The 20,487-nt window shown below is 41.8% G+C and overlaps 1 protein-coding gene across 1 annotated transcript; it reads right to left on the bottom strand.

The window, feature by feature from the left end:
• Positions 1–13,768: 13,768 nt before the first annotated feature.
• Positions 13,769–18,723, bottom strand: LOC127308799 (signal peptide peptidase 2). Its single transcript, XM_051339699.1, has 12 exons — positions 18,581–18,723; positions 18,236–18,372; positions 17,993–18,108; positions 17,703–17,854; positions 17,533–17,618; positions 16,694–16,821; positions 16,495–16,545; positions 15,617–15,703; positions 15,448–15,517; positions 14,757–14,893; positions 14,566–14,643; positions 13,769–14,083 (listed from the first exon to the last, which is right to left on the bottom strand). The coding sequence occupies exons 2-12, from the start codon at positions 18,273–18,275 to the stop codon at positions 13,994–13,996; spliced, it is 1,035 nt and encodes a 344-aa protein (XP_051195659.1). The 5' UTR covers positions 18,276–18,372; positions 18,581–18,723; the 3' UTR covers positions 13,769–13,993.
• Positions 18,724–20,487: the final 1,764 nt, after the last annotated feature.

Below are 20,487 nucleotides of genomic sequence, written 5' to 3'. Positions count from 1 at the left end.
AGAAACGTCGATAAACGACGATCTTCAATTGGAAGTAGCAACCACCTCCGGCGCCGAGGTATATATATATACATATTGAGCGTCTGGTGATACAAACTAACTGATTTGAATAAATGTGTGTGTACTAACGCGCGCGACTCTCTTTCTTATTTTAGCCCTCGGCCGGATCGTCGAAAAAATCGAGTACGTCGTGAAAGCGTGGCGCAACCAAGACGATGAAACCAAACGAAACATGCACCATCGATGTTGTCGATGAACAAACCGGCAGGCCGCTGGAGCCCAGCAAGAACGCCACCAAGTTTGTCAGCCAATGCGGGGCCGTTGTTAGAGACAACGTCTCGATCACCGTCCAGGAGTGGAATGAGCCAAAGAAGGCACGTCTTGGTTTCACTTTTGTCGATAAGAGAACAAAAAAAGATTGCTTCAAGAAGCTTATGGAACATTTCGTTCTACCTCCGGAATACCGCAGATACGATGAGGCGGGTAACAAGATTCAGGAAAACAAGGAGAGGTGCAAGCTAGTCAAACAGTTCGCTCTTTCTAGGATGGCCAACGCATTCCGGAAATACAAGCAAAATCTAGCCCATGACTTTGTCAAGCCGGGCAAGACTCCGGATTTCACAGGACAATATGAGAAACTGCAACATGATTGGCCAGAATTTATGAAGCAAAAGAAATCGGAGCAGTTCCTTGAAATATCCAAAAAAAATAAGGAGAATGCGGCCAAGAAGGAGTACAATCATATCATGGGGCCAGGAGGGTATCGCTTTTGGCAGCCTAAGTGGGAGAAGATGGAGAACGAGCTGAGGGCGCGAGGAATCCGTCCAGTGCGGAGGGATGGGACCCAAGGGCCAAAAGCTGGTGGTACGGGCATGGGGGATCGGCGAACCCGGAGACAGGGGAGTGTGTTTATCAGGGCAAAATAATTACACCCACCCAAAAGCTTATTGAGGCAATGAGGGAGGCTCAAGAGGGGAGGATCAAGTTCAACAGAGAGAACGACGCCCTGACAAAAGCCCTCGGGAATCCTGAACACGGAGGACGTATACGAGGCATGGGGCCCATTCCGTGGAAAGTAGGGTTCCCCCAGAACGATGACCCGTACGGTTACAGAAGCCGTAAGAGAAAGATGGATCGGGATGCAGATGTTGTGGCGAAGTTGGTAACGGAAATGGATGTGATGAAGAAAACCGTGAGTGTACTAGTCGCGAAAGAGATGCAGCTCGGGCGCAGCATGAAGATCATCCAATGGATCTCGGAAGCCGCAGCGGAGAAGAAGCAGCGTGGCTTCCACGGAGGCCTCACCGGCTGGTGCACCGACGATCGAAATTACTGCACCGGAGCCTCTGGTGGTCGAAATTACTGCACCGGAGCCTCCTCGCTACCCCGTGGACGATATAAAGGAGATGAAAGCATGTCATCTGTATTATCCTATCGGGAACATGTCCATGAAGGTAGCCATCGGCAGTGCTTTACCACCTGGAGCACTCCACCACAACAACCCCATTCAAGATGGCTATGCTCGTGTCACGGTGGAGGAGATAGTCCAAGGGTTTGAGGACCTGGACATTGACATTGCTACACCTGAAGGGGTGAAAAGACTTGGAGATGTCAAGCGCCGATTCATTCTATGGCAGAAGAAATTTATCAAGTTTCCGGGCGAGGCGCCAACAAGTCCACCCCGTACGGTGGTGGTGGTGGCGGTGGCGGTGATGGTGGCGGTGGCGGTGGCAGTGACGGTGGCGGTGGCGGTGGTGGTGGTGGTGCTTCACCTAATACACCTCATTCACGTCAGCCGACGCCGCCCCCCAGTCCTCGTCCGGCGGGTGATCAGACACCGGTACCGCCCCAAATCCACCTCCGGCGAAGAAGCGAAGCAGTCTGGGTTATTAACCCGGACCCTTATGTACCTAGAACCACAAAGATACCCGAGCCATCACTGAAGCCTCTCATCCCGAGGCCTTGGGAACGTAGTGTCGTGGAAATTGCAGCGGCCGTGGCTGCTCAGCATGAGACAGGGAAGGAGGCGTGCACGACGAAAAGAGCGGGCGAGGCCAAGCCGGTATTTTACGACAAGCAAAAGCAGTGGGCTAAGTCATTTTTGAACACACCGTCCCAAGCCGCGAAGAATCTGCACGACGACTATTTACGTGAACTTCGTGAGGCAAGCACTCGCGTTCAAGAGGAACCAAGAGTTGGCGGAGAAGAAAGCCTTGGAGGACGAGGCCGAGACAAAATTAGAAAGGGGAAAGAAGTTGCCCAGCTCGGGGAACAAAGTAAACAATCGATCGCCCCGCTCATAGTGCAAGCCGCCGGTCCGGATGCCCCGATATCATAGCAGCTGCGGCAGCACATGGATTGACCGTAACGAGTGCCGAGAGAACAAGCGGCCGACTTAGGTATCACTCTTCGTGCAATCGTTAGGCCTTGATGAGGCGCCAATGAAGGACGTAGTATTTACATATGTGAAGAATGGCCCTCTCATCGAGGCTGCGCGGGAAGAGGATCTACCTCGACAAATGAAAGGTCTGCAAGTAAATTGGTACAAGGGTTACATAAAACATAAAAACGCCAAAGACTATATCTATGCGGAAGTTAGATATGAGCATCACTTCAAACATTCTTGGGTACAAATTCATCCGAGTGAATTGTTCCAGCTGTTCAATCTGCGCGACCTCGACAAATCTATCATCGGTTGCTACGTTACGTAAGTGATTTATTAATTTCTACCCCATCTCGTTCATTGCCTGCACTATATATATATATATATTGTCCTAACTATCTTGTTGTGTACGCTATTATGCGAGAATGAAGAAGCGGGAAATGCGAATAAGGAACATCCATGATGTTGGGTTCATTGACCCACACATCGTTAATTCACATGTGTTAGAACACCACCCCGCCGATGTGGAGGATGACCTGTGGCGGTTTATTAGAAAACAGCAAGAAAAGTGATATTCTATTTCCTTACCATTTTGGGTGAGTGTTTACGTCTTGAGCACATTCTCTTTTGTTTACTCCATGCATGGTATGTGGCTAATCGATGAGTTATGCATGATCGTGCATGTATCGTGTCCGCAGGTTCCACTTTGGATTCTTATGGTAATTCAAGTTCAGACCTCCTCAGTTCTCGTCCACGACTCTCTGAATATGGATCCGGCGCTTTGGGCCGACATGAGAAAAATGATGCAAAAGTAATTATTTTCATTCATTTGCGCTCTATATCGATCGGCCTATTTCGTTCATCATTTCCTAATATCAAGTAACTAATTAATAACTCTCTTGTTTATTTAATTTTCTTTGCCTCGTAGGGTTTGGAGACGGTTCGTAGATACCAAGGTCGGTGAATTCAAAAAAGAGCTACATTTTAAAATGGTAGTGCGGACGACTGGGGATATTCAGCCACCGGGGACCAATCTATGTGGATACTATGTTTGTGAGAGGATCCGGAGATACTGCAATGAGCGGGACCAGAAGTGTGAGAACAACATCCTGAGGAATAACCTCCGGAAGACGCTTAGTCCAGAAGCTCGCTTCCGACCACTTCAAGAGGAACTAGCTGGATGGTTGGCGAGGGAAGTCATCGATCCTAGAGGAGAACACCATTACGATGACGTAGAACTTTATATGCACCAGAATTTGTAACTAACTTGTTCAAAATTGTATATGGTCATCCGATATTGAATATATATTGTATATGGTCATCCGATATTGAATATATATTGTATATTCCTCTTGAATTCTTTTTGGTTCTAATTTCAAATTTGTTTGAAATTGTACATTCATATGCATGTATGTAGTACCGTAGAATATGTGAAACTCCTTCAAAATTAAAACCCAAAAGAAATAAAATAATACAAATTAAAAAGAAACCAGATTTAGGGGGAGGGGGGGCTAAACCCTAAACCCTGCGGAGGCCTTTAGTCGCGGTTGGCCAGAAGAACCGCGACTAAAGGTCCTCCGCCCTGGCGCTCGTCTGCGGCCCACGTGGACGGGCCTTTAGTCGCGGTTCGTAAGGAACCGCGACTAAAGGGGGGGCCTTTAGTCGCGCTACTTTGGTCGCGGTTGCGCAACCGCGACTAATGGCAGTTGCGAACCGCGACCAAAGCCCCTTTTTCCACCAGTGCATGCACGTCACCTGTGAAGAATTATTGTATTTTCAGAATGACAGGGACTTCGAGGTGATCAGAGAGACATGCAAAGACAGAGATGCAGCAGCCACCAGTCATTTTCAATAGTAATTAGTCCTTACTGCCAGGTGATTCGACTCAATCTCAGCTGTTACATGTATCCAGAATGAGAAATATATGCATCAAGCTGAAGCATCACTCGATCTCTCCCCGATAGACGCAAGCTCACGATCGACTAGCTGCTGATCTGTGCAAAAGAAAATTGAGTCCTAATTCAAGCTGTGAGCAGAGGTGAGAATAGTTAAATGCGCTAATTGTACGACTTCTGTAGAAAAATCGGTTGCTTGATGCATCTCCAAAAAGAACATACACTTCTCGTATATGTGCTATGTGCTCGGCGTTGGGTATTTGGATCTGGCCCTTGCAGCTACCTAGACTTTAGCTAGGCTCTTTCGTACCGATAACTTTGGCTTTACGGAGCCGGTGGACACTAGTAGAAAACCCCCCTTTAGTACCGGTTCCAAAGGGCCTTTAGTACCGGTTTTGGAACTGGTACTAATTATCTGGTACTAAAAGCCTCCCACCTTTAGTACCGGCTCCACGTGGGCACGGAGGAACCCGTGGGGCTGGAGACCTTTGGAACACGAACCGGTATTAAAGCCTATTTCGTTTAATTTTTTTTTCCATTTTTTCTAATTATTTTTCAGACTCTTTTTTCACGGCCTCTTTTTTTTTCCAGAATTACTAGTATTTCCGTTAGTCTCTAACTATACTTAATCTCTAGTCAAATTACTTACCCGTAGTCAAACTTCCCGGTCGGTCACCCATCCTCACACTACTCCCGCACTAGCACGCTTAACTTCCAAGTTCCATCCCGTTCCACTTCCAAGTGCTTCGCGCGCATGTATGTGATAATAGTATCATATCAATCCTATTAACATGTTGGTCGATGTCACACTTTTTATCGTTTGAATTCCAAATAATTCTTTTAATAAACAAAAGTAATGATGTAATAATAATGTTGAATAAATAAATAAAATTAACTTTTTAAATTTTTATTATTTTTAATTATTTTTAAAAAATTTAATATTTTTTGCAAAACCTAAAACTTGAAAAATTGAAAATCTTATAATTTGATAAAAGTAATAGTAATATGTTAGGACTCAAAAAAATAAAAATATATAAAATTCTAAATTTCTGGAAAAAAAAACTAAAATCTTCCTGCTTTCATATTTTCATTTGGAATTTTGAGAATCTAAAAATTGGATAACCGGGTAAACCCCGGTGAAATCATATGTAACTTTTTCCCAGGATTTTTTTGATATATTATACGTTTTTTTTCGACGTCGTATGCAAAAGTTATTGCGGTTTTACCATTTTTCAAAACTTTTTTGCAAAAAAAGTGAAAATTCGAATTTGTTAATTTTACCTAATAGTAGGTTGCATAACATACAAGAATCTGAAAACATTTTATTTTTTGAATTTTCTATCATTTTCTTTTCTATTTTACAGTGTCAAAAAAGGCGATCCACGGGGGGGGGGGGGGGGGGGTGTGGAGCTGCGGGGGGGAGCAGAAAAACCTTTAGTACCCGTTCGTGACACGAACCGGTACTAAAGGTTTTTCAGCTGACGCGAACCCTTTAGTACCGGTTCGTGTCACGAACCGGTATTAAAGATCCTTACGAACCGGTACTAAAGGTCTGGGCAGTGCAACCGGTACTAATACACCCTTTAGTACCGGTTCGTAAGGGAACCAGTATTTATGGCTTAGATGGATGCCCATTTTTCTACTAGTGGGAGTTGTGGTGGCGGTTAGGAGAGTAAGCTTTGGGTCGGGGAACTACCATCCCATGTTGACAACATGAACTTGCCGCTTGCGACGCTGCCGGACTTTTTGCCCCTTCTTCTATATAATTAATATACTTTCAGGGTGTATTCTCGAAAAAAACTATACTCCATTCATCCTATAAAAATTGTTTAAAATTTATTAAAATTTAAATGTATGTAGATAAACCTTCAAGAGACGAAGGGAGTAGTACATACTGAACAAGCTAACTAACTACGGTAAGGTGATTCATCTTACTAATATAGCTTGCTTCACATGTAAACCTATATTAGATTCCTCTCTGATGTCATCACTCCATCCATAAAACCAATCTTTTGTAGCTGTCAGTACAGTACAAACTACAAAGCGCACGTTTGTGGAAAGTCAAAAAGGGACAGGACTTGGTAGCGAGGCTCACATCTCTCCACTAGATATTCATTCCGTACACATTTTTAATTAATCATGCTTGCTTCACATGTAAACCTGTACTTATGTTCCTCTATGCATGTCATCATTCCATGCACAATTACGATCCTATAGCTATCAAACCAGAGATGATGCTTTATTTCTGCCTTTTCTACTGATTTCCCCTTCTTTTGAGCACATAAAAGGGCTATTTTCTTGAAATTCAGTAAAGGGACAGTAGTGAGGCTTACATCTCCACTACATCACATGCATGTGACTAGTATCTGATTCTGCCTGGAGAAGTTCTCTAGGCTTTACGTTTAAAATTGCTCATGCGAACGTATGTACGATGTGAACATGCATGGACATGTTCCCATTGTCTTACTTAAAACATCACAATCGTGCACTATACCAAACAAACTCAATTTTTCCGATGTTTCATACATCAGCAAGAAAAGAATCATGTAAAGTAAATTGATGCTGTGTTTGGTTCGAGCAACATGACAATGAGTGCCGTTCAACCAAACCTAGCTAACAATTGTCATCTCAGACGAACACTCAAATATGTGACCAACTTGGCCGATTCGAGGTTCGAGGGACGGCGACATCCTAGTTCTACCAGGATGGGTGTGTCCATTGATAACTAACCGAGTACTAAGTGGTAAGGTTATGTGGAGTCGTTGTCTCGTGTGTGTGCATCTATAGTTTATTATTAGTACTAGTGTTTTAGGTCTTAAGAAAATAAAACTACACCATTCTTGTAAAAAAAGATCCATATGAAATTTATACAAAAATATAAAGATCTATATCAGTATATTAATGCTAGAAAATATATCATCAAATGTTATTAAATATAATATTTTAATCTTGTATTCCCTCTTTCCAAAATTACATTGTCTATTAGTTTTGGTCAAAGTCAAATGTTATAAAGTTTAACAAAATGTACAGAAAAATATCAACATCTACAATCAACTCAATGGTATTAGAACCATCAAGAAATATAATTTTATATTATATTACTTTGATACTGTGGATGTTGATATATTTTTCTATATAGTTAATCAAACTATGTAAAGTTATACTTTGATCAAAACTAATTGGCAATGTAATTTGGGTGAAAGTGAGTAATAACTTGTTTCGCTAAATTGAACAAAGTGTACACAACCCATGTGTATTTTCGAAAAGGAAAATTTGAAGGGTACAATGATCATGGTGCTCACATAAATGGAATTGTGTGTCCATGATAGACACCGTTTGCTGCTGCTAGAAACAACACAAGTGCATTTTGTAAAGCCAACATGAACGAAAACATGTACTCCCGTCACATATTTTATGGTCACTTCACAGTGATTTGGGTTAATTCTCTCATGTTTTTCTATGCTAAAAACAAATATGGATCATCATAGCATGCATGCAAGTTGGTTCCTCATTAGTCTTTGCTATCATTGATGATCTGGTTTGAAATTTGGAATTAATGGTACACAATGGAAAATCATATTCGTGCAGGTTTTTCATATAAAAATATAATCCCCCCCCCCCCCCCCCACCCCACATCCATAATATGTGCCGTGGCTTTAGTTTTCAAATCGAAACTAAAACCACAACATCCGAGGTTGCTGGACTATCTGGGACCAACGGAACGGATATATCTTCAAGGACATTGCACCTAGCGTCACTACATGTGTATCTAAATTCAAAATCTTCTGCAGTACTAATCTTCATAGGGCTAGACCTAGTTTAAAAGAAGGCATGCCCTCCTGGATTGATACATTATGAACTGCTAGATAGAAGATATTGTAATACCCTCCAGCTCTTGTTAAAAAAAAACCCTCCATCTGTATTTCCTTCCACTTTGATATAATATAAAAAAATGACAAACAGTAGGGTTTTTGCCCTACAGTTATAAAAAAAACCACAACATCCGAGGAAGCGTCGATAGTGACATGGACTTGAATCTGAACGGGCCACAGATATGCAGCAGACCTACCTTTCAATCATTTTCATACGCACAGTAATCAGTCTTAGCTACCACGTGATTTAAGTCAATCTCACCAGTTATATATCGCTAGCATGAGAAACCGAACGTGTATTGCAAGCTCAAACATGAATTAAGCTGACTCATCACTCTATATCCATCCAGTGTATCTGCTAAATCTAGGGAGGCGGGAACTTGTCTTTCAGGCGGAATAGTTTCCGTAAATATCATCAATTACAAATGGTTGCTTCATGTACACATCTAGCCGCACGTATGCATGCAGCCTTCTGTTATGCTTCGTCGCCGTGACAAGCTAGGTATTTGCATCTCGCTTTGCAGCTAACTAGCTAAATTAACAGGCTGATATAAATAATTCTTGTTTGACATGAGCTTAGTGTTATATTCATTCATGCATCAATGCATGTCATGCTCCATACTACATACACACACAAAAAATGTACTATGTCTATGAGCTATGCAACCGGGTGCTGCTAAATGTAGTTATTAACTTTTAGCACACTAAAGGACACATTTCCTAAAAGTTCAAAAAATGGGAGAGAGAATACTCCCTCCATTCTTGAATACAAGGCCACTATGAAAAATATAATTTTCATCTATATAAGGTCACTCTTTTACCGACATAATTGATAAGATTTCTCTCTGATACAATAGTGTTCATTGAGATGATTCAACAATCCAAAACATATATATCTCCTATATTGAAACTTATATATTTAGAAATTTTGGTATTCATAATTTTTATTATGCATAGTCAGTTATACACTAGTAATCATAAAAATCTGCTATGGTAATGTGTGTGAATGCATATACATGAACACACATGCATGATTAAAATCGTGGATCAACCGACTTTTGGCCCCATGTTGGGACGAAACAAAAGAAAAAAATGGTGCGAACGACCGTGCATTGCACCAGACAAAGCATCTCGAATAATTTTGATGTTTCACACATCAGCAAGAAAGGATCACTGGAAACAATAATGCTTCGTTCGATCTCGGCTAACTTGTCATCTCAGACCAAACATCCCACATAACCAACTTGTCCGATCTGAGGTTCGAGGGATAGTGACATCCCAGAGCTACTAGGCTGGGTTAGTCCATTAGTTATAAACTAAATATATCAGAAACATACTTTTCATTATGAATATTTAGCCTTTATAGCAATGTATTTGATGGAAATTGGGGATGAAAGTGTCACATACCAAAACCCATGTGAATTTTCAGAAACGCGTGGACCATGGTTCTGAAACAAAAGGAATTGAGTGTCGATGATGGAGAAGTGCAGGAGAAGAGAAACACAAGAGATGGCGGAGAGATCCTTTTGCACTGCAGAACCTCTTGTCTGCGAGAATCGCAGAAACGGCCGTGACTTTGGGAGTCAGCCACGAACCGGATTCGCTTCTCTGCACCTTCTTTTGACAACACAACACATAATGTTTTCTCAGCCGAATATTGCCACTGAGACAAAAGTAAATATTCTTTCTGCTCTCTTTCCCATGATAAATAATTTTACATGGTTGTGACAATATTGAAACTGATCAATAAACCTCCCGCACGTCCCGCAACCTCCCGTACCCGCGCGGCGGCGCCGCGCTGCACCGGGCGGCCACCTCCTCCCCTACCTCGACCCTCGCTCCTCGACCTCCCCTCCCGCCGCCGCTGCCCTGGGCATCGCTGGGCGAATGTCTGGTGGCGTGGCGGCGGTGGTGGTTACCTCGACGACGACTCGACGTGGGGGCACGATCGTGCTGGCGGCGGAGCCCGCACCTGGCTGATGTCGACGTGGTGTCTTGGCTGGCGGCGGTCGGAGGAACTCGACGGCCGACGGTTGATGGCAGCGGCGGCGGCGTCCAGGCCCAGATCTAGACCTAGATGGGCTTAGTCGGGCCACGGGCTGCTTGCTGTTTCGCCCTCGACGACCGCTCGCACAAGTTCTTCCGGGCTATGTCACGATACGAGGACGCTAGGGGCATCTGTTCCTGGCATGGTGGTGGTGGCCTCCTTCTCCGCTAGAGGTGGTCGACCGGGAATCTCGCCGACGAGTTTGCGGTGACGTGGCAGCCGGTGAAAACCGCACCCCGACTTTGGTCTTGGCGGACAATGGCGGGGTCGTTTGGCGTTGTTATCTTGTCGAAAGCATCATCTTTGCTTGTCTCGTTATTTCACTAGGGTCTCTCTCAAGCCAAGACGAAGATCTGCTTGATAATGTCTAAATCGATCTGGACGAAGTGTCGTGTTCCGGAAGGCTCCGCCAGCGAACTCCATTGGGCGACTCATGCCTGGAGATTGCCGGATCGGATGGGATTCGGTCACACGCAACCATATTTTTTCTGACCGTTTGGTTTCAGAGGGAGCAATGTGAAGCTATGCAGTCTGTTGCCATTGTGGGACATGTCTTTAGTTCCATGGTGATGTCAGTAGTGAAAAATGGCATGGAAGTCGAGATCTGTGGACTAGTAATGGTGGTTCGAGTCCTAGTGGAGATGAGGGATTGGCTTGATATTTTGTTTCTTGGATCAGTGGCATCGGCAAGTGGGGGCGGCAGTATAGAAGTTCAGTGTCTAATCTTCCGGGTGAAAACCCAATACTGACCTTAATTGCTTGTGTGTGACAATAACCTTGTTGAAGGCATTATTTTTGAGAGAGAAGACCTTCCTCCAAGGTGAAAACATATGATTTATGATCAGGGCGACGACGGTGCTTGTGCACCGTTCCCTTCTTGAAGGCGTCGCTTTTGGAGAATATGGATTTCTGGTGTTGCCTTGGTGGTGTTTGGTTAGCTGTTACAAGGAATAGATCATTGTAGCGAGACTTTTTTTTGTAATTCTTCTTTCCTTTTTGGCTGTGTGCATCCGTGTTGCCATTAGGGTACTGCGTTGTTGCAGATGCTGAGTGTAATTGGTATCTTCGTGATATTAATATATTTTCATTATCGGAAAAAAAAGTGAACATACATATTTCCCAGATAATTAATTTGCAGGAGACGGTGCAGTTTTAGGGCACGACAGGACTTCAAAGAATAATATTAACATGTAACTTGATATACCCAGAACGTTCTACAAAGGTACATACAAATATCGTATGCAAATATAGGAGTAAATTATAATGATCACACACAACGGCAGAATGCATTTTCTATGAATCTCCAACTGCCTGGCTCAAAGTCAAAGGCCGACTAGGGCCTGATTTGGGTTCTCTACAATCATTGCTCGTGTTTCCCTTTTTTTTTTTTGGACTGCTGCAAAAAACACCATGTAATTTTAAAGTAGCCCGATCTAATTTAAAAATTTCTCGTAGTTGAGAACTCTTCGCATTTTTTTTACAGTAGCAGGATCAAAATATCTTCGCTATGCCTACTTTGTTCAACACTAGATTTGGATGCTGCTCTTTCAAAAAGAACTTCCGCTCTCACAAAAATGTTTTGAAAAAAATGTAAGCATAGGATACAAAAAGCTTATGTCCTTCTTTGTCTCTAAGTACAGGACCATCCCCATTGTCCATTGAGCCTACTCTGAATAATCTTCCTTTTGCCGGATTATTACCAATGCAATCTTTGCTCGTGTTTACCTAAGCAAATTCAGATTCATGCAACAATAAATATGTAAATATTAATCATTTACAAAACATTTGAATTGCCATCTCTGCCACAAACTATGACGTTCAATCTCCTTCAGGATGAGATGGTGGAATACTATGCGAACAACAATAGAGTGCGAATTTTGTGCTTAAGTCATCATGGCAATGAACTTGGTTCTATTTTTTTTGTGCAAGGTCCGCTGATCTATTCATAATCCTCAACAACAGTACAAGAAAACCTAAAATTAATACAAATTACAAAAAGGTCTTTGGACCATCTAGCCACTGAAGGTTGCTACCGTCCTGGCCCCTCTCTCATTGGAGCCAGGCAAAGCTTGTTGTAATGGACAAATGGAAGTTGTCATGAACACACGAGAGGAGCAACCATCACCAATAAAGAGATGCTGAGATCAGAAGGAAGACATACCAAATCCAGTGATATCAGCAAGAAACAAACCTCCACACGCCCTCCGATGACTTTACTACATGTCACCAAATCAAATAGAGCTTAACCTTTTGAAACAAAAGAAAACCTATCATGTGAATCAAGGTCATTGCACAATTCAACTCAATCAAAAATTTCTAATGTTCCGCACATCACCAAGAAAGAATAATCAACAATATTGTCGTGTTCGGTTCGAGGAACAAAGAAAAGGTTCTGTTATGTGAATCAATGTATCGGTTCTCCATGTAAGCGCATGTAATTATTGTGCTATCCTACCTAACCTTCCTTCTCTAGTCCCCCTGAAATTCTCGGGTAATCGTATACTAGGGTTAGAATATTGGGCCGGTGTTCCCCTCCCCCTCATGTATCTGTGTATATAAGCTCACCCCAATACATAAATATATCTGTTCCTTGCGCAATTCTTCCTCTCTTCACTTGAGACCATTCTGCCCATCTAAATTCCTACTTTTGTTGTCTTCTCCTAATTAAAAAGAACGGGGATCATGCGCGACTTGATGAGAAAATTCTCTGGCTTTACGCTAAAGATTTAGTGTGTAAATGCATACATATAAACGTGCACGAATAGTTTGCATCATGCATCAACTGGCTTTAGGGCCGCCTATTCAGACGAGGTAAAAGAAAAGGATATATAGTGATGTGCCAGATCGTGCGTTGCACCAAACAACTCGAATGTCTGGTGTTCCACGCATCAGCAAGAAAGAATCGAGGAAAGTAATGGCCTGTTCGATTCCAGGAACAAGACGGTGAATTAGACCATTAGATCAACCCCAACTAGCTTGTCATCTCACACCAAATACCCACACATAACCAACTTGTCCAATCGAGATGTACTATGTATACCAGGGTTCAAAAAATATGATGTTGCAGAATCTGTCATTTAAAATTTCATGGAAATTGATGATCAAAGTGTTGCAGTATGTGAAAACGACACCACGATGCTGAGACAAAATGGAATTGAGTGTACGTGATGGATGGACACCGTTTCCATGTTGTCTATAGCAAGCAAAGAAGCGCATGCAGGAGAAGAAACCCACACATACAAGAGACGCTTTTGCAATGCAGAACCTCTTGTCTGCGCAAAAGGCAGAAACGGCCGTGACTTTGGCAGTCAGCCACGAACCGGATTCGCTCCTCTGCACCTTCTTTTGACAACACAACATATAATGTTTTCCCTGCCAAATCTGCCGTTGAGACAAAATTGGAAATATTCTTTCTGGTATAGCCCCTTAACAATGATGATGAACCAACCAAAATACATATGTAAATTTAATATGTTATATACTGATATAGGGAATATATATAATTCGGACAGTACCCTGTCCTTACTGCCACCATAATGAAAAAAGTCGGTGGTGATTGGCCAGCGGCAGGTGAAGTCAAATCTCAATGAACTGCATTCTGTTCCAAGTCCATTTCACGGCATATGTTCCCTCTTCTACAGTTCTACTACCACTCAAAGGAATAAATAGTAATGATTTTTCGAATAAAAAAGGAGGTTTTTTTTTGTGCATATGAGTCAACTTCTCGGTTGTTGAGATCATCCGGCCCATTTAAATTCCTGATTCTCCTAGCTAATTAGAAAGAACTTATCCAACACTAGTCCACCTTTTTGCTCTGCTTGGGGTCTTTATCTTCTCCCTCGCCAGCTCCCTCCTCTTCAGCTTGTTTCTCGACGAATTCCAGTAGCTGGAAACGCAAAATAGTCAGAAACAACGAAATCTTGCATTTTGACTACAAAGGGAAAACATAATAGGGACGTAGCACCACAGATAATCACAGCAAAGGAACAAACAACTAACTGGCATTAGTTTTGCAACATGCATGAGTATTCTTTATCAGAAATCACGGAGCTTCAACTAGAGAGTTGGAGACATACAGTTATGCACAAGTAGAAATTTTTACTTGAGGCAACATCGAAGGAGGCTCCAGATAGTCAACTACTTTCTCTCATTACATGACTACTTAACTTCAGAATATGGGAATATCAAACTGCAGCTTTTCTATCGGGAACTAATATTTGTGTCAGACGATGCCTTTCTTGCCAGCCATGTGGAAATATTTTGGTTTGTTAGACTTTTAAGAGCAACAATGTCAAAACTTTTACAAATAAAATACCACTACTTAAAATACCCTCAAGTTCAAAGTAAAGAACAAGGTAGGAAGCTTACCGGCTTCACTTCTCCATTCCACATGGAGTGAGCAGCGACGAAACCAGTCACACCAGGAACGATGTATAACAGAGCAGGCTGCGTATCAAAAAACCAAAGATGGAGATAAAAGGTGTTAATATCTTTTTTCAGAGATCGACATGGGTCAAGAGCAGCAATGGATGAAAAGAGATACTAGGAACAGGACTAACCTGCGCAGCTTGAAACCAGTTCATCACAACTATTGTTGCTGTTATACCCGCAGCGTATCCCAGAAATGCACTGTTGAAGTAACGGTTCTTGATCCCCCTCGAGACATCAAAACGCAGAGCAAGTGCAACAAAAATACCTGGAGTCGGAATTAAAACTACACGTTATTATGTGTTAGGTTACATGCCTATGGAAACATGAGATCTTTAGAATTTTTTTCAATATTGAATGATACAGAACTAATTGTTGATTTTCTACCACCAAGTCTGAATAGGTAACTGTTTCTTTTCTATTTTCGTGAAAACTATAGAATCTTCTATCCAACTCTAATAATATTATGTGTTAAGTAAATGATATCTGACTACTCCCTCTGCCCCGAAAAAGATGTCACAGATCTATCTAAATTTGGATGTATGCAAACACTAAATATTGTCTAGATAGATCCAAATTTAGACAAATCTGCGACATCATTTTCGGGACGGAAGGAGTACATTAAATTAAACAAGCGCTGAGACGAGTTTCTTTCCTCAGCTAAAACACCTTATATCAACAGCAATCCAGTTGTTATGACATTGCAATAGATCATTAGTTAGAGCAGAGCTTTCACTCATAATCTAGCTGCCAGTACTATTAAACAAGAAATTGGAAAAGGGAATCAAGTATCACTGCAAATATAGCATGCTTATCACTAACCAGGTATCACGATATCACCAAGGCCAAGCATGGAGAAAGGGCGTGCAGCATCCGCAGTGGGAAACAGAAGCTGCACAAAGAAGAGAAAAACATGTGAATAAATTAAATTATTTGCAATGAAATGGAAGAAAATGTGGAGGGCAAAAATCCAGTCAGACAAAACACTAACCTTTATCGGAGCATCAAATGATTTAGCAACAGTGACCATAACTGGAGTGAAGAACACCCAGAAGATGTCATACACAAAAAGTCCAGCCTGAAATTCCAGAAAGAGTTGAGCAACCATTCACACGACAATATAAGAAATACTCAACAAAGGTTCAGTAACAGTATGTGGAACTGCAGTAACAGAAACTGATGCATGACTAGACTAGCATTTTTATGAGCCAGACACAAGCAAGAATTTTGATAGCTTTAGAATAAGTAACATAGTAAACAAGTTGAACTTTTCATATTATTCAAATCACAAGATAGTAGGATCACAGTTTAAAACTCCTCGCTGGAGGATGGGTCCATTACATCAAATACTGGAAAAGGTAATCATGAATATTAACTTGCCAACAGGATACCATCAAAGTAAAAGTAATCCATGATTTAAAATCGATTCGACATTATAAACAAATTACGAAAACAAGGACAAAAAACATTATCTGCAATGCATTTAGTGAGCTGCTTGGAAATCAATATTTGTATTAAGAGAAGAGGGACGCAACAACATGATAACCTAGAGATGCAAACTACAGGTCATTAACACGCTTAGTAAGCACAACATATCATTAAGGCTTCCTACAAATTTGGCAGACTGCTCTTTTCATAGCAAGAAGAAAGGTACGTAAAATTTGTAGGATATCAGAGACTTCATTTGTATTTAAGGTGCCTACATGTCATGCTATATTCTTCAAATTGTATTTATGGTATGTAAATGTCATGCTCCACAGAGTACTAATATAGCAGAGAGCTGAGCAAGAGAAAGACAAGTCGGTGGATGAAATAATGGAAGGCGTGCAAGATAAGTTAGTTCGCTATGAGCTTTGAGTGAACACATACCAAGAGAATACCACCGGTTGTGAATGATCCTAGTGATAGCATCTCAATTCCCTGCAAGATTAAAACTAAAGTAATAAGGTTTTGTTGAGAAAGTAAAAAAAAAAAGGAAAGAGATGATATATTTTATGAAATCTTTCAGCCAATAACTATTCTAGTAATGCATATTAACCTTAAACTCAAAGTAGCAGTAAGGACAAACCTGAATGCAGAAAGCAATTCCCAAAACATTGTTTGCTAGCCAATGCTTCTTCATGGCATACCATGTACAAAAGAAAAATCCTGGGATTGAAGCAACAACTTGAGACTTGGTGAACTCCACTGAGAGTGCTGAAATATGAAATTAATAAGGTTAAACCATCAACAAGTCTCAATCTTAGGTAAGAGCATGATAAATTATAATATGGCCAAGAAGGCGAAATCATTGTCTTTTCAGTAAGGCAAGACGGAAGTTAATGTGGAACTCAAAGAAAAGGGTCATATTATTACATCACGAGCAGCAAAAGCATCGCAAATCCTGCAATATGTATCCAGACACCCAGTACAACCAGAAAAATGAGACCCCATATCAAATGAAACATTGTCAACGAAATGTATGTTTACATGCCAGTTAATTGTTTATAAACAACTGAATACTCTATATATAAATTCAATCTCAGATTTATTTATTTATTTGTCTAAAATTTATCAACTTGTGTGGGGCAACTCAGCAATATCATGCTGCCAGGACACATTAGAGACAGTTTCCCAGTTCTCCTCTTAAATGGATTGGTCTAGAATGCATATATGCTTTAACTGTTCACTATTACCTCCGTTCCGGACAGAGGTAGTAGCTAGGATGTTCAATTAGGTCAGCATACATACTTTTGGTTAGCATAATGGTATTCCAAAGTATGGCAGGTTGAGAAATACTAGAGGTGCGGCAAAATAGTGTCTCAAAGTAGTACATTGGTAATAGAAATTTAGCTATACTAATATGACATGAGCTACAGAATGTACAGAAAAGTGAGCGCGCATCAAAATGAAGGCGGGGGATCATACAGTGGAAGTATGGAGCACGCCACACGATGACGTTATTATTCCACCCTACGGGAAGAAACCGTTCAACGGAAGGAAGCAGCGTCGCACTGCATAATTCAAAAAGCAGCGAACAGTTGTAAGTATGTACATCTGTGGAAAAACACACTCTTGAAAGAGCATTTGAAAATTACCAGAGGGCGGCAATGCCGAGAACGAAAAAGTAGGCGGTGAGAACAGTGTTGACCAAGTCCTTGGAGAGGAACTTGAACATCAGGAACAGCGACAGAAGCATGGCGCTCCCCACCAGAGGGAACCGCATCGCGTGCTCTTTCGACATCATCTCCTGCATAAGAAGATATATAAATAAGTTTAAGTTGACCAGACCCATATACAGTAATTCTGCATCAACCTATTGCAGTAGTAACCAACCAGAGGACACGTGTTAACATGGTAAAAGATGAAAGAAAGAAATGTTGCTCACAGATGGTGGAGTCGCCTTGACGGAACGGTAGCAACCTACGTAGACAGTGAGGCATGCCGTCAGTACCACATTCAGGTTCGGGTTCACGTTGATCACGAGCGGCGCCAGGCTCAGACCTGCACATGTCATACGAAACCGTAGGACTATAATTCAGAAAATGTATATACCTGCAGGTTGTATGTCAAGGAAAATGAAGAGGCCACGAGAAGTACAGCCGAAAGCTGAATTTTTCAAGGAACGTACCAGAAAGGGCCAGGCTAGCAGCACGCTCGTGTGTTTTCATCGTCACGGCAGGATCAGGCGGATCAGGTGGACGGTTTTTGTCCTCCCTTCAGTTACCGAAGCAGCCCAGGTGCTTCAGAGTTCAGAGTAACGTGCTCCTGCTCGAATAAAAGTATGGTAAATCACACAATTCAAGACCAAAATTCCACCGTTCTAGCATGAAGCGGCTAGCTAGAATTGGGGCGCTAATTAAGCCTACACCAGTGCGCTTCCTCTGTGAGCCGACGAAACAGCGAAAACAGGGTTTCACGAGTAATGACAATAGAACAATCTCATCAGATCATTGAAAAAGAAACAAGAGGGCACCGAGGGAAGCGGCGGCGGAGGGTTTCCGGCGGCAGCGGCGGCTCGAGGTGGATCCGGCGGCGGACGGCGAGGCGGGCGATCCGGTTGCTTCAGGGCTCAGGCGTGACCCGTGAGGAAGAAAAGAGGGGAGATCAGTACTAGTAGCACCGTAGCAGCGGTTCCCCAGGCTCGAGACGGATTCGCTTGCCGAAATCCTGGCCGTCCGTTCTAGGCACCGACGATTAGATCGCTCCTCCCCGAAATCCTTGTACAACTCATACTCCAAAATCCTTGTATAACTCAATATTCCATATAGGTTTCGGATTTCGAAAAAAATCCTCGTATATAGCACAAAACCAGAGAAAAAAGGATTTCGAAATGGACGTAGATCGATCAGGAGTTAGCGTGCCTACCTAGTAGCATCTGGAATTCACCGATACATCTCGCCTTGTTGTTCTTCGAGCTTTCACCAATACTTCTCTCTTTCCCAACCGGCGTGCAATGTAATATAGTAGTGGGATAGTCCATTTTCTCTCTATATCTAGCTGGTATTTGTTATTAATTGGCTTTTATCATGCAATAAATGGTGGCCTCTTTTTTTACTATATGTAGCCCCTATCTATATCTATCTATTTATTTGGGGCATTTAAAATGATCCTCCCTTACCTTTAATATTTGATTGGTTTTGATCTTTATATGATTTTAGATTTAGCAAGCATTTATTGTGTGTAAATACACATGCTATCTTCTAGCTATAAAGGCGAAGGATGTATGTCCCTAAAGTGACACCGCGAGAAAGGCATGTGACACGAAAGGGCATGTACAATGGTAGATAAGACTGTTTTTTTTTTCTTATGAGTGAACATCGTCTAGAGAAGGCACCAAATATAAGTGATACAATGCAATATCTTTTATTATCATCTCTAGCTATTAATGAGAATCAATTAATTTTAGTAAGAAATTAGGTTGATAAGGGAAGGCGTATTTGTACAATGGAGAAATTTGTCCTCCCTTATTTTCTAAGATATTATCTCTTAGCTAAGGGAAGGCGATCTTCTATTTCTTCATTTTCTCTACTCCAACTAAGCAAAAAAATTGCCGTGGCGACCGTAACAAAAGTTTGGCGTTACCCCATTGTACATACACTTAGAAGAACAACCATTGCATAAACATGACATGATGTGAATTTATGACAGAAAGATAGAGATATATTTATGTTTCTTTGACTCATTTTAAAATGATACTTTGGTAGCTACTACAACTCCTTTCACATACACCCTTTCGGGAAAGCTCACATAGTAAGAACTCAAAGGGAAAAATGAGATTTGAACCGGACATAGAAGTGTTTAGAAAGAGAATTAGAAGCATTGCTCACTACGGGATGAAGATCAAGTTTTGGACATGGGGGGTTTTGGGGAAGAAGATTGCCATCTACTAACACTACTACGAATTTGCTTACCGGCCGTGCATAGAATTTGCTACCGCCGGCGCCTTGTTGTTCAACGGCGACCACCTCACCGGTGGTAAAGTGCTACCACCGGCGTATTCGTTAACCCCAGTTGTAAGGTGGAAATACCCCCGACGGTTTGCCCAACTCGCCGGCGGTAATAGGTACCACCAGCGCCTCCCAGTTCGCCAGCGGTATTTTAAGTTAGCACCGTCAAACAGTCCTATGCGCCAGCGGTATGTATTTTAGGATTTAAAAAACTGACGTGAAATCACAAAACCTTCATATATAGAATAAAAAAAATCACTCTTTATTCTTTACTATCCAAAGTTTCTCTACATAATTGTATTTTAAACTAAATAGTAATTACAATTTTGCTCGGACGTGCTCCTCCGTACACATCATTGCACAACTAAATATGAATGGATGAGTCTACAGCAAGTTCGTAGTACTAAACTAAGGTCGCACTTGGAAACAATGA

The sequence above is a fragment of the Lolium perenne genome, chromosome 6 (assembly GCF_019359855.2).
Source record: "Lolium perenne isolate Kyuss_39 chromosome 6, Kyuss_2.0, whole genome shotgun sequence".
Taxonomy (NCBI): Eukaryota; Viridiplantae; Streptophyta; class Magnoliopsida; order Poales; family Poaceae; genus Lolium; species Lolium perenne.
Note: the sequence above shows the minus strand (reverse complement) of the source record. Positions and strands in the feature narration are given on the sequence as shown.

Coding starts and splice junctions, on each gene's coding strand:
- LOC127308799 (XM_051339699.1), bottom strand. CDS start 18,275: ATGAAAACACACGAGCGTGCTGCTAGCCTGGCCCTTTCTG. Junction 16,546..16,693: donor GAATTGCTTTCTGCATTCAG/GTTTGTCCTTAC, acceptor TTAATCTTGCAG/GGAATTGAGATGCTATCACT. Junction 14,644..14,756: donor ACTGGTTTCAAGCTGCGCAG/GTTAGTCCTGTT, acceptor TTTGATACGCAG/CCTGCTCTGTTATACATCGT.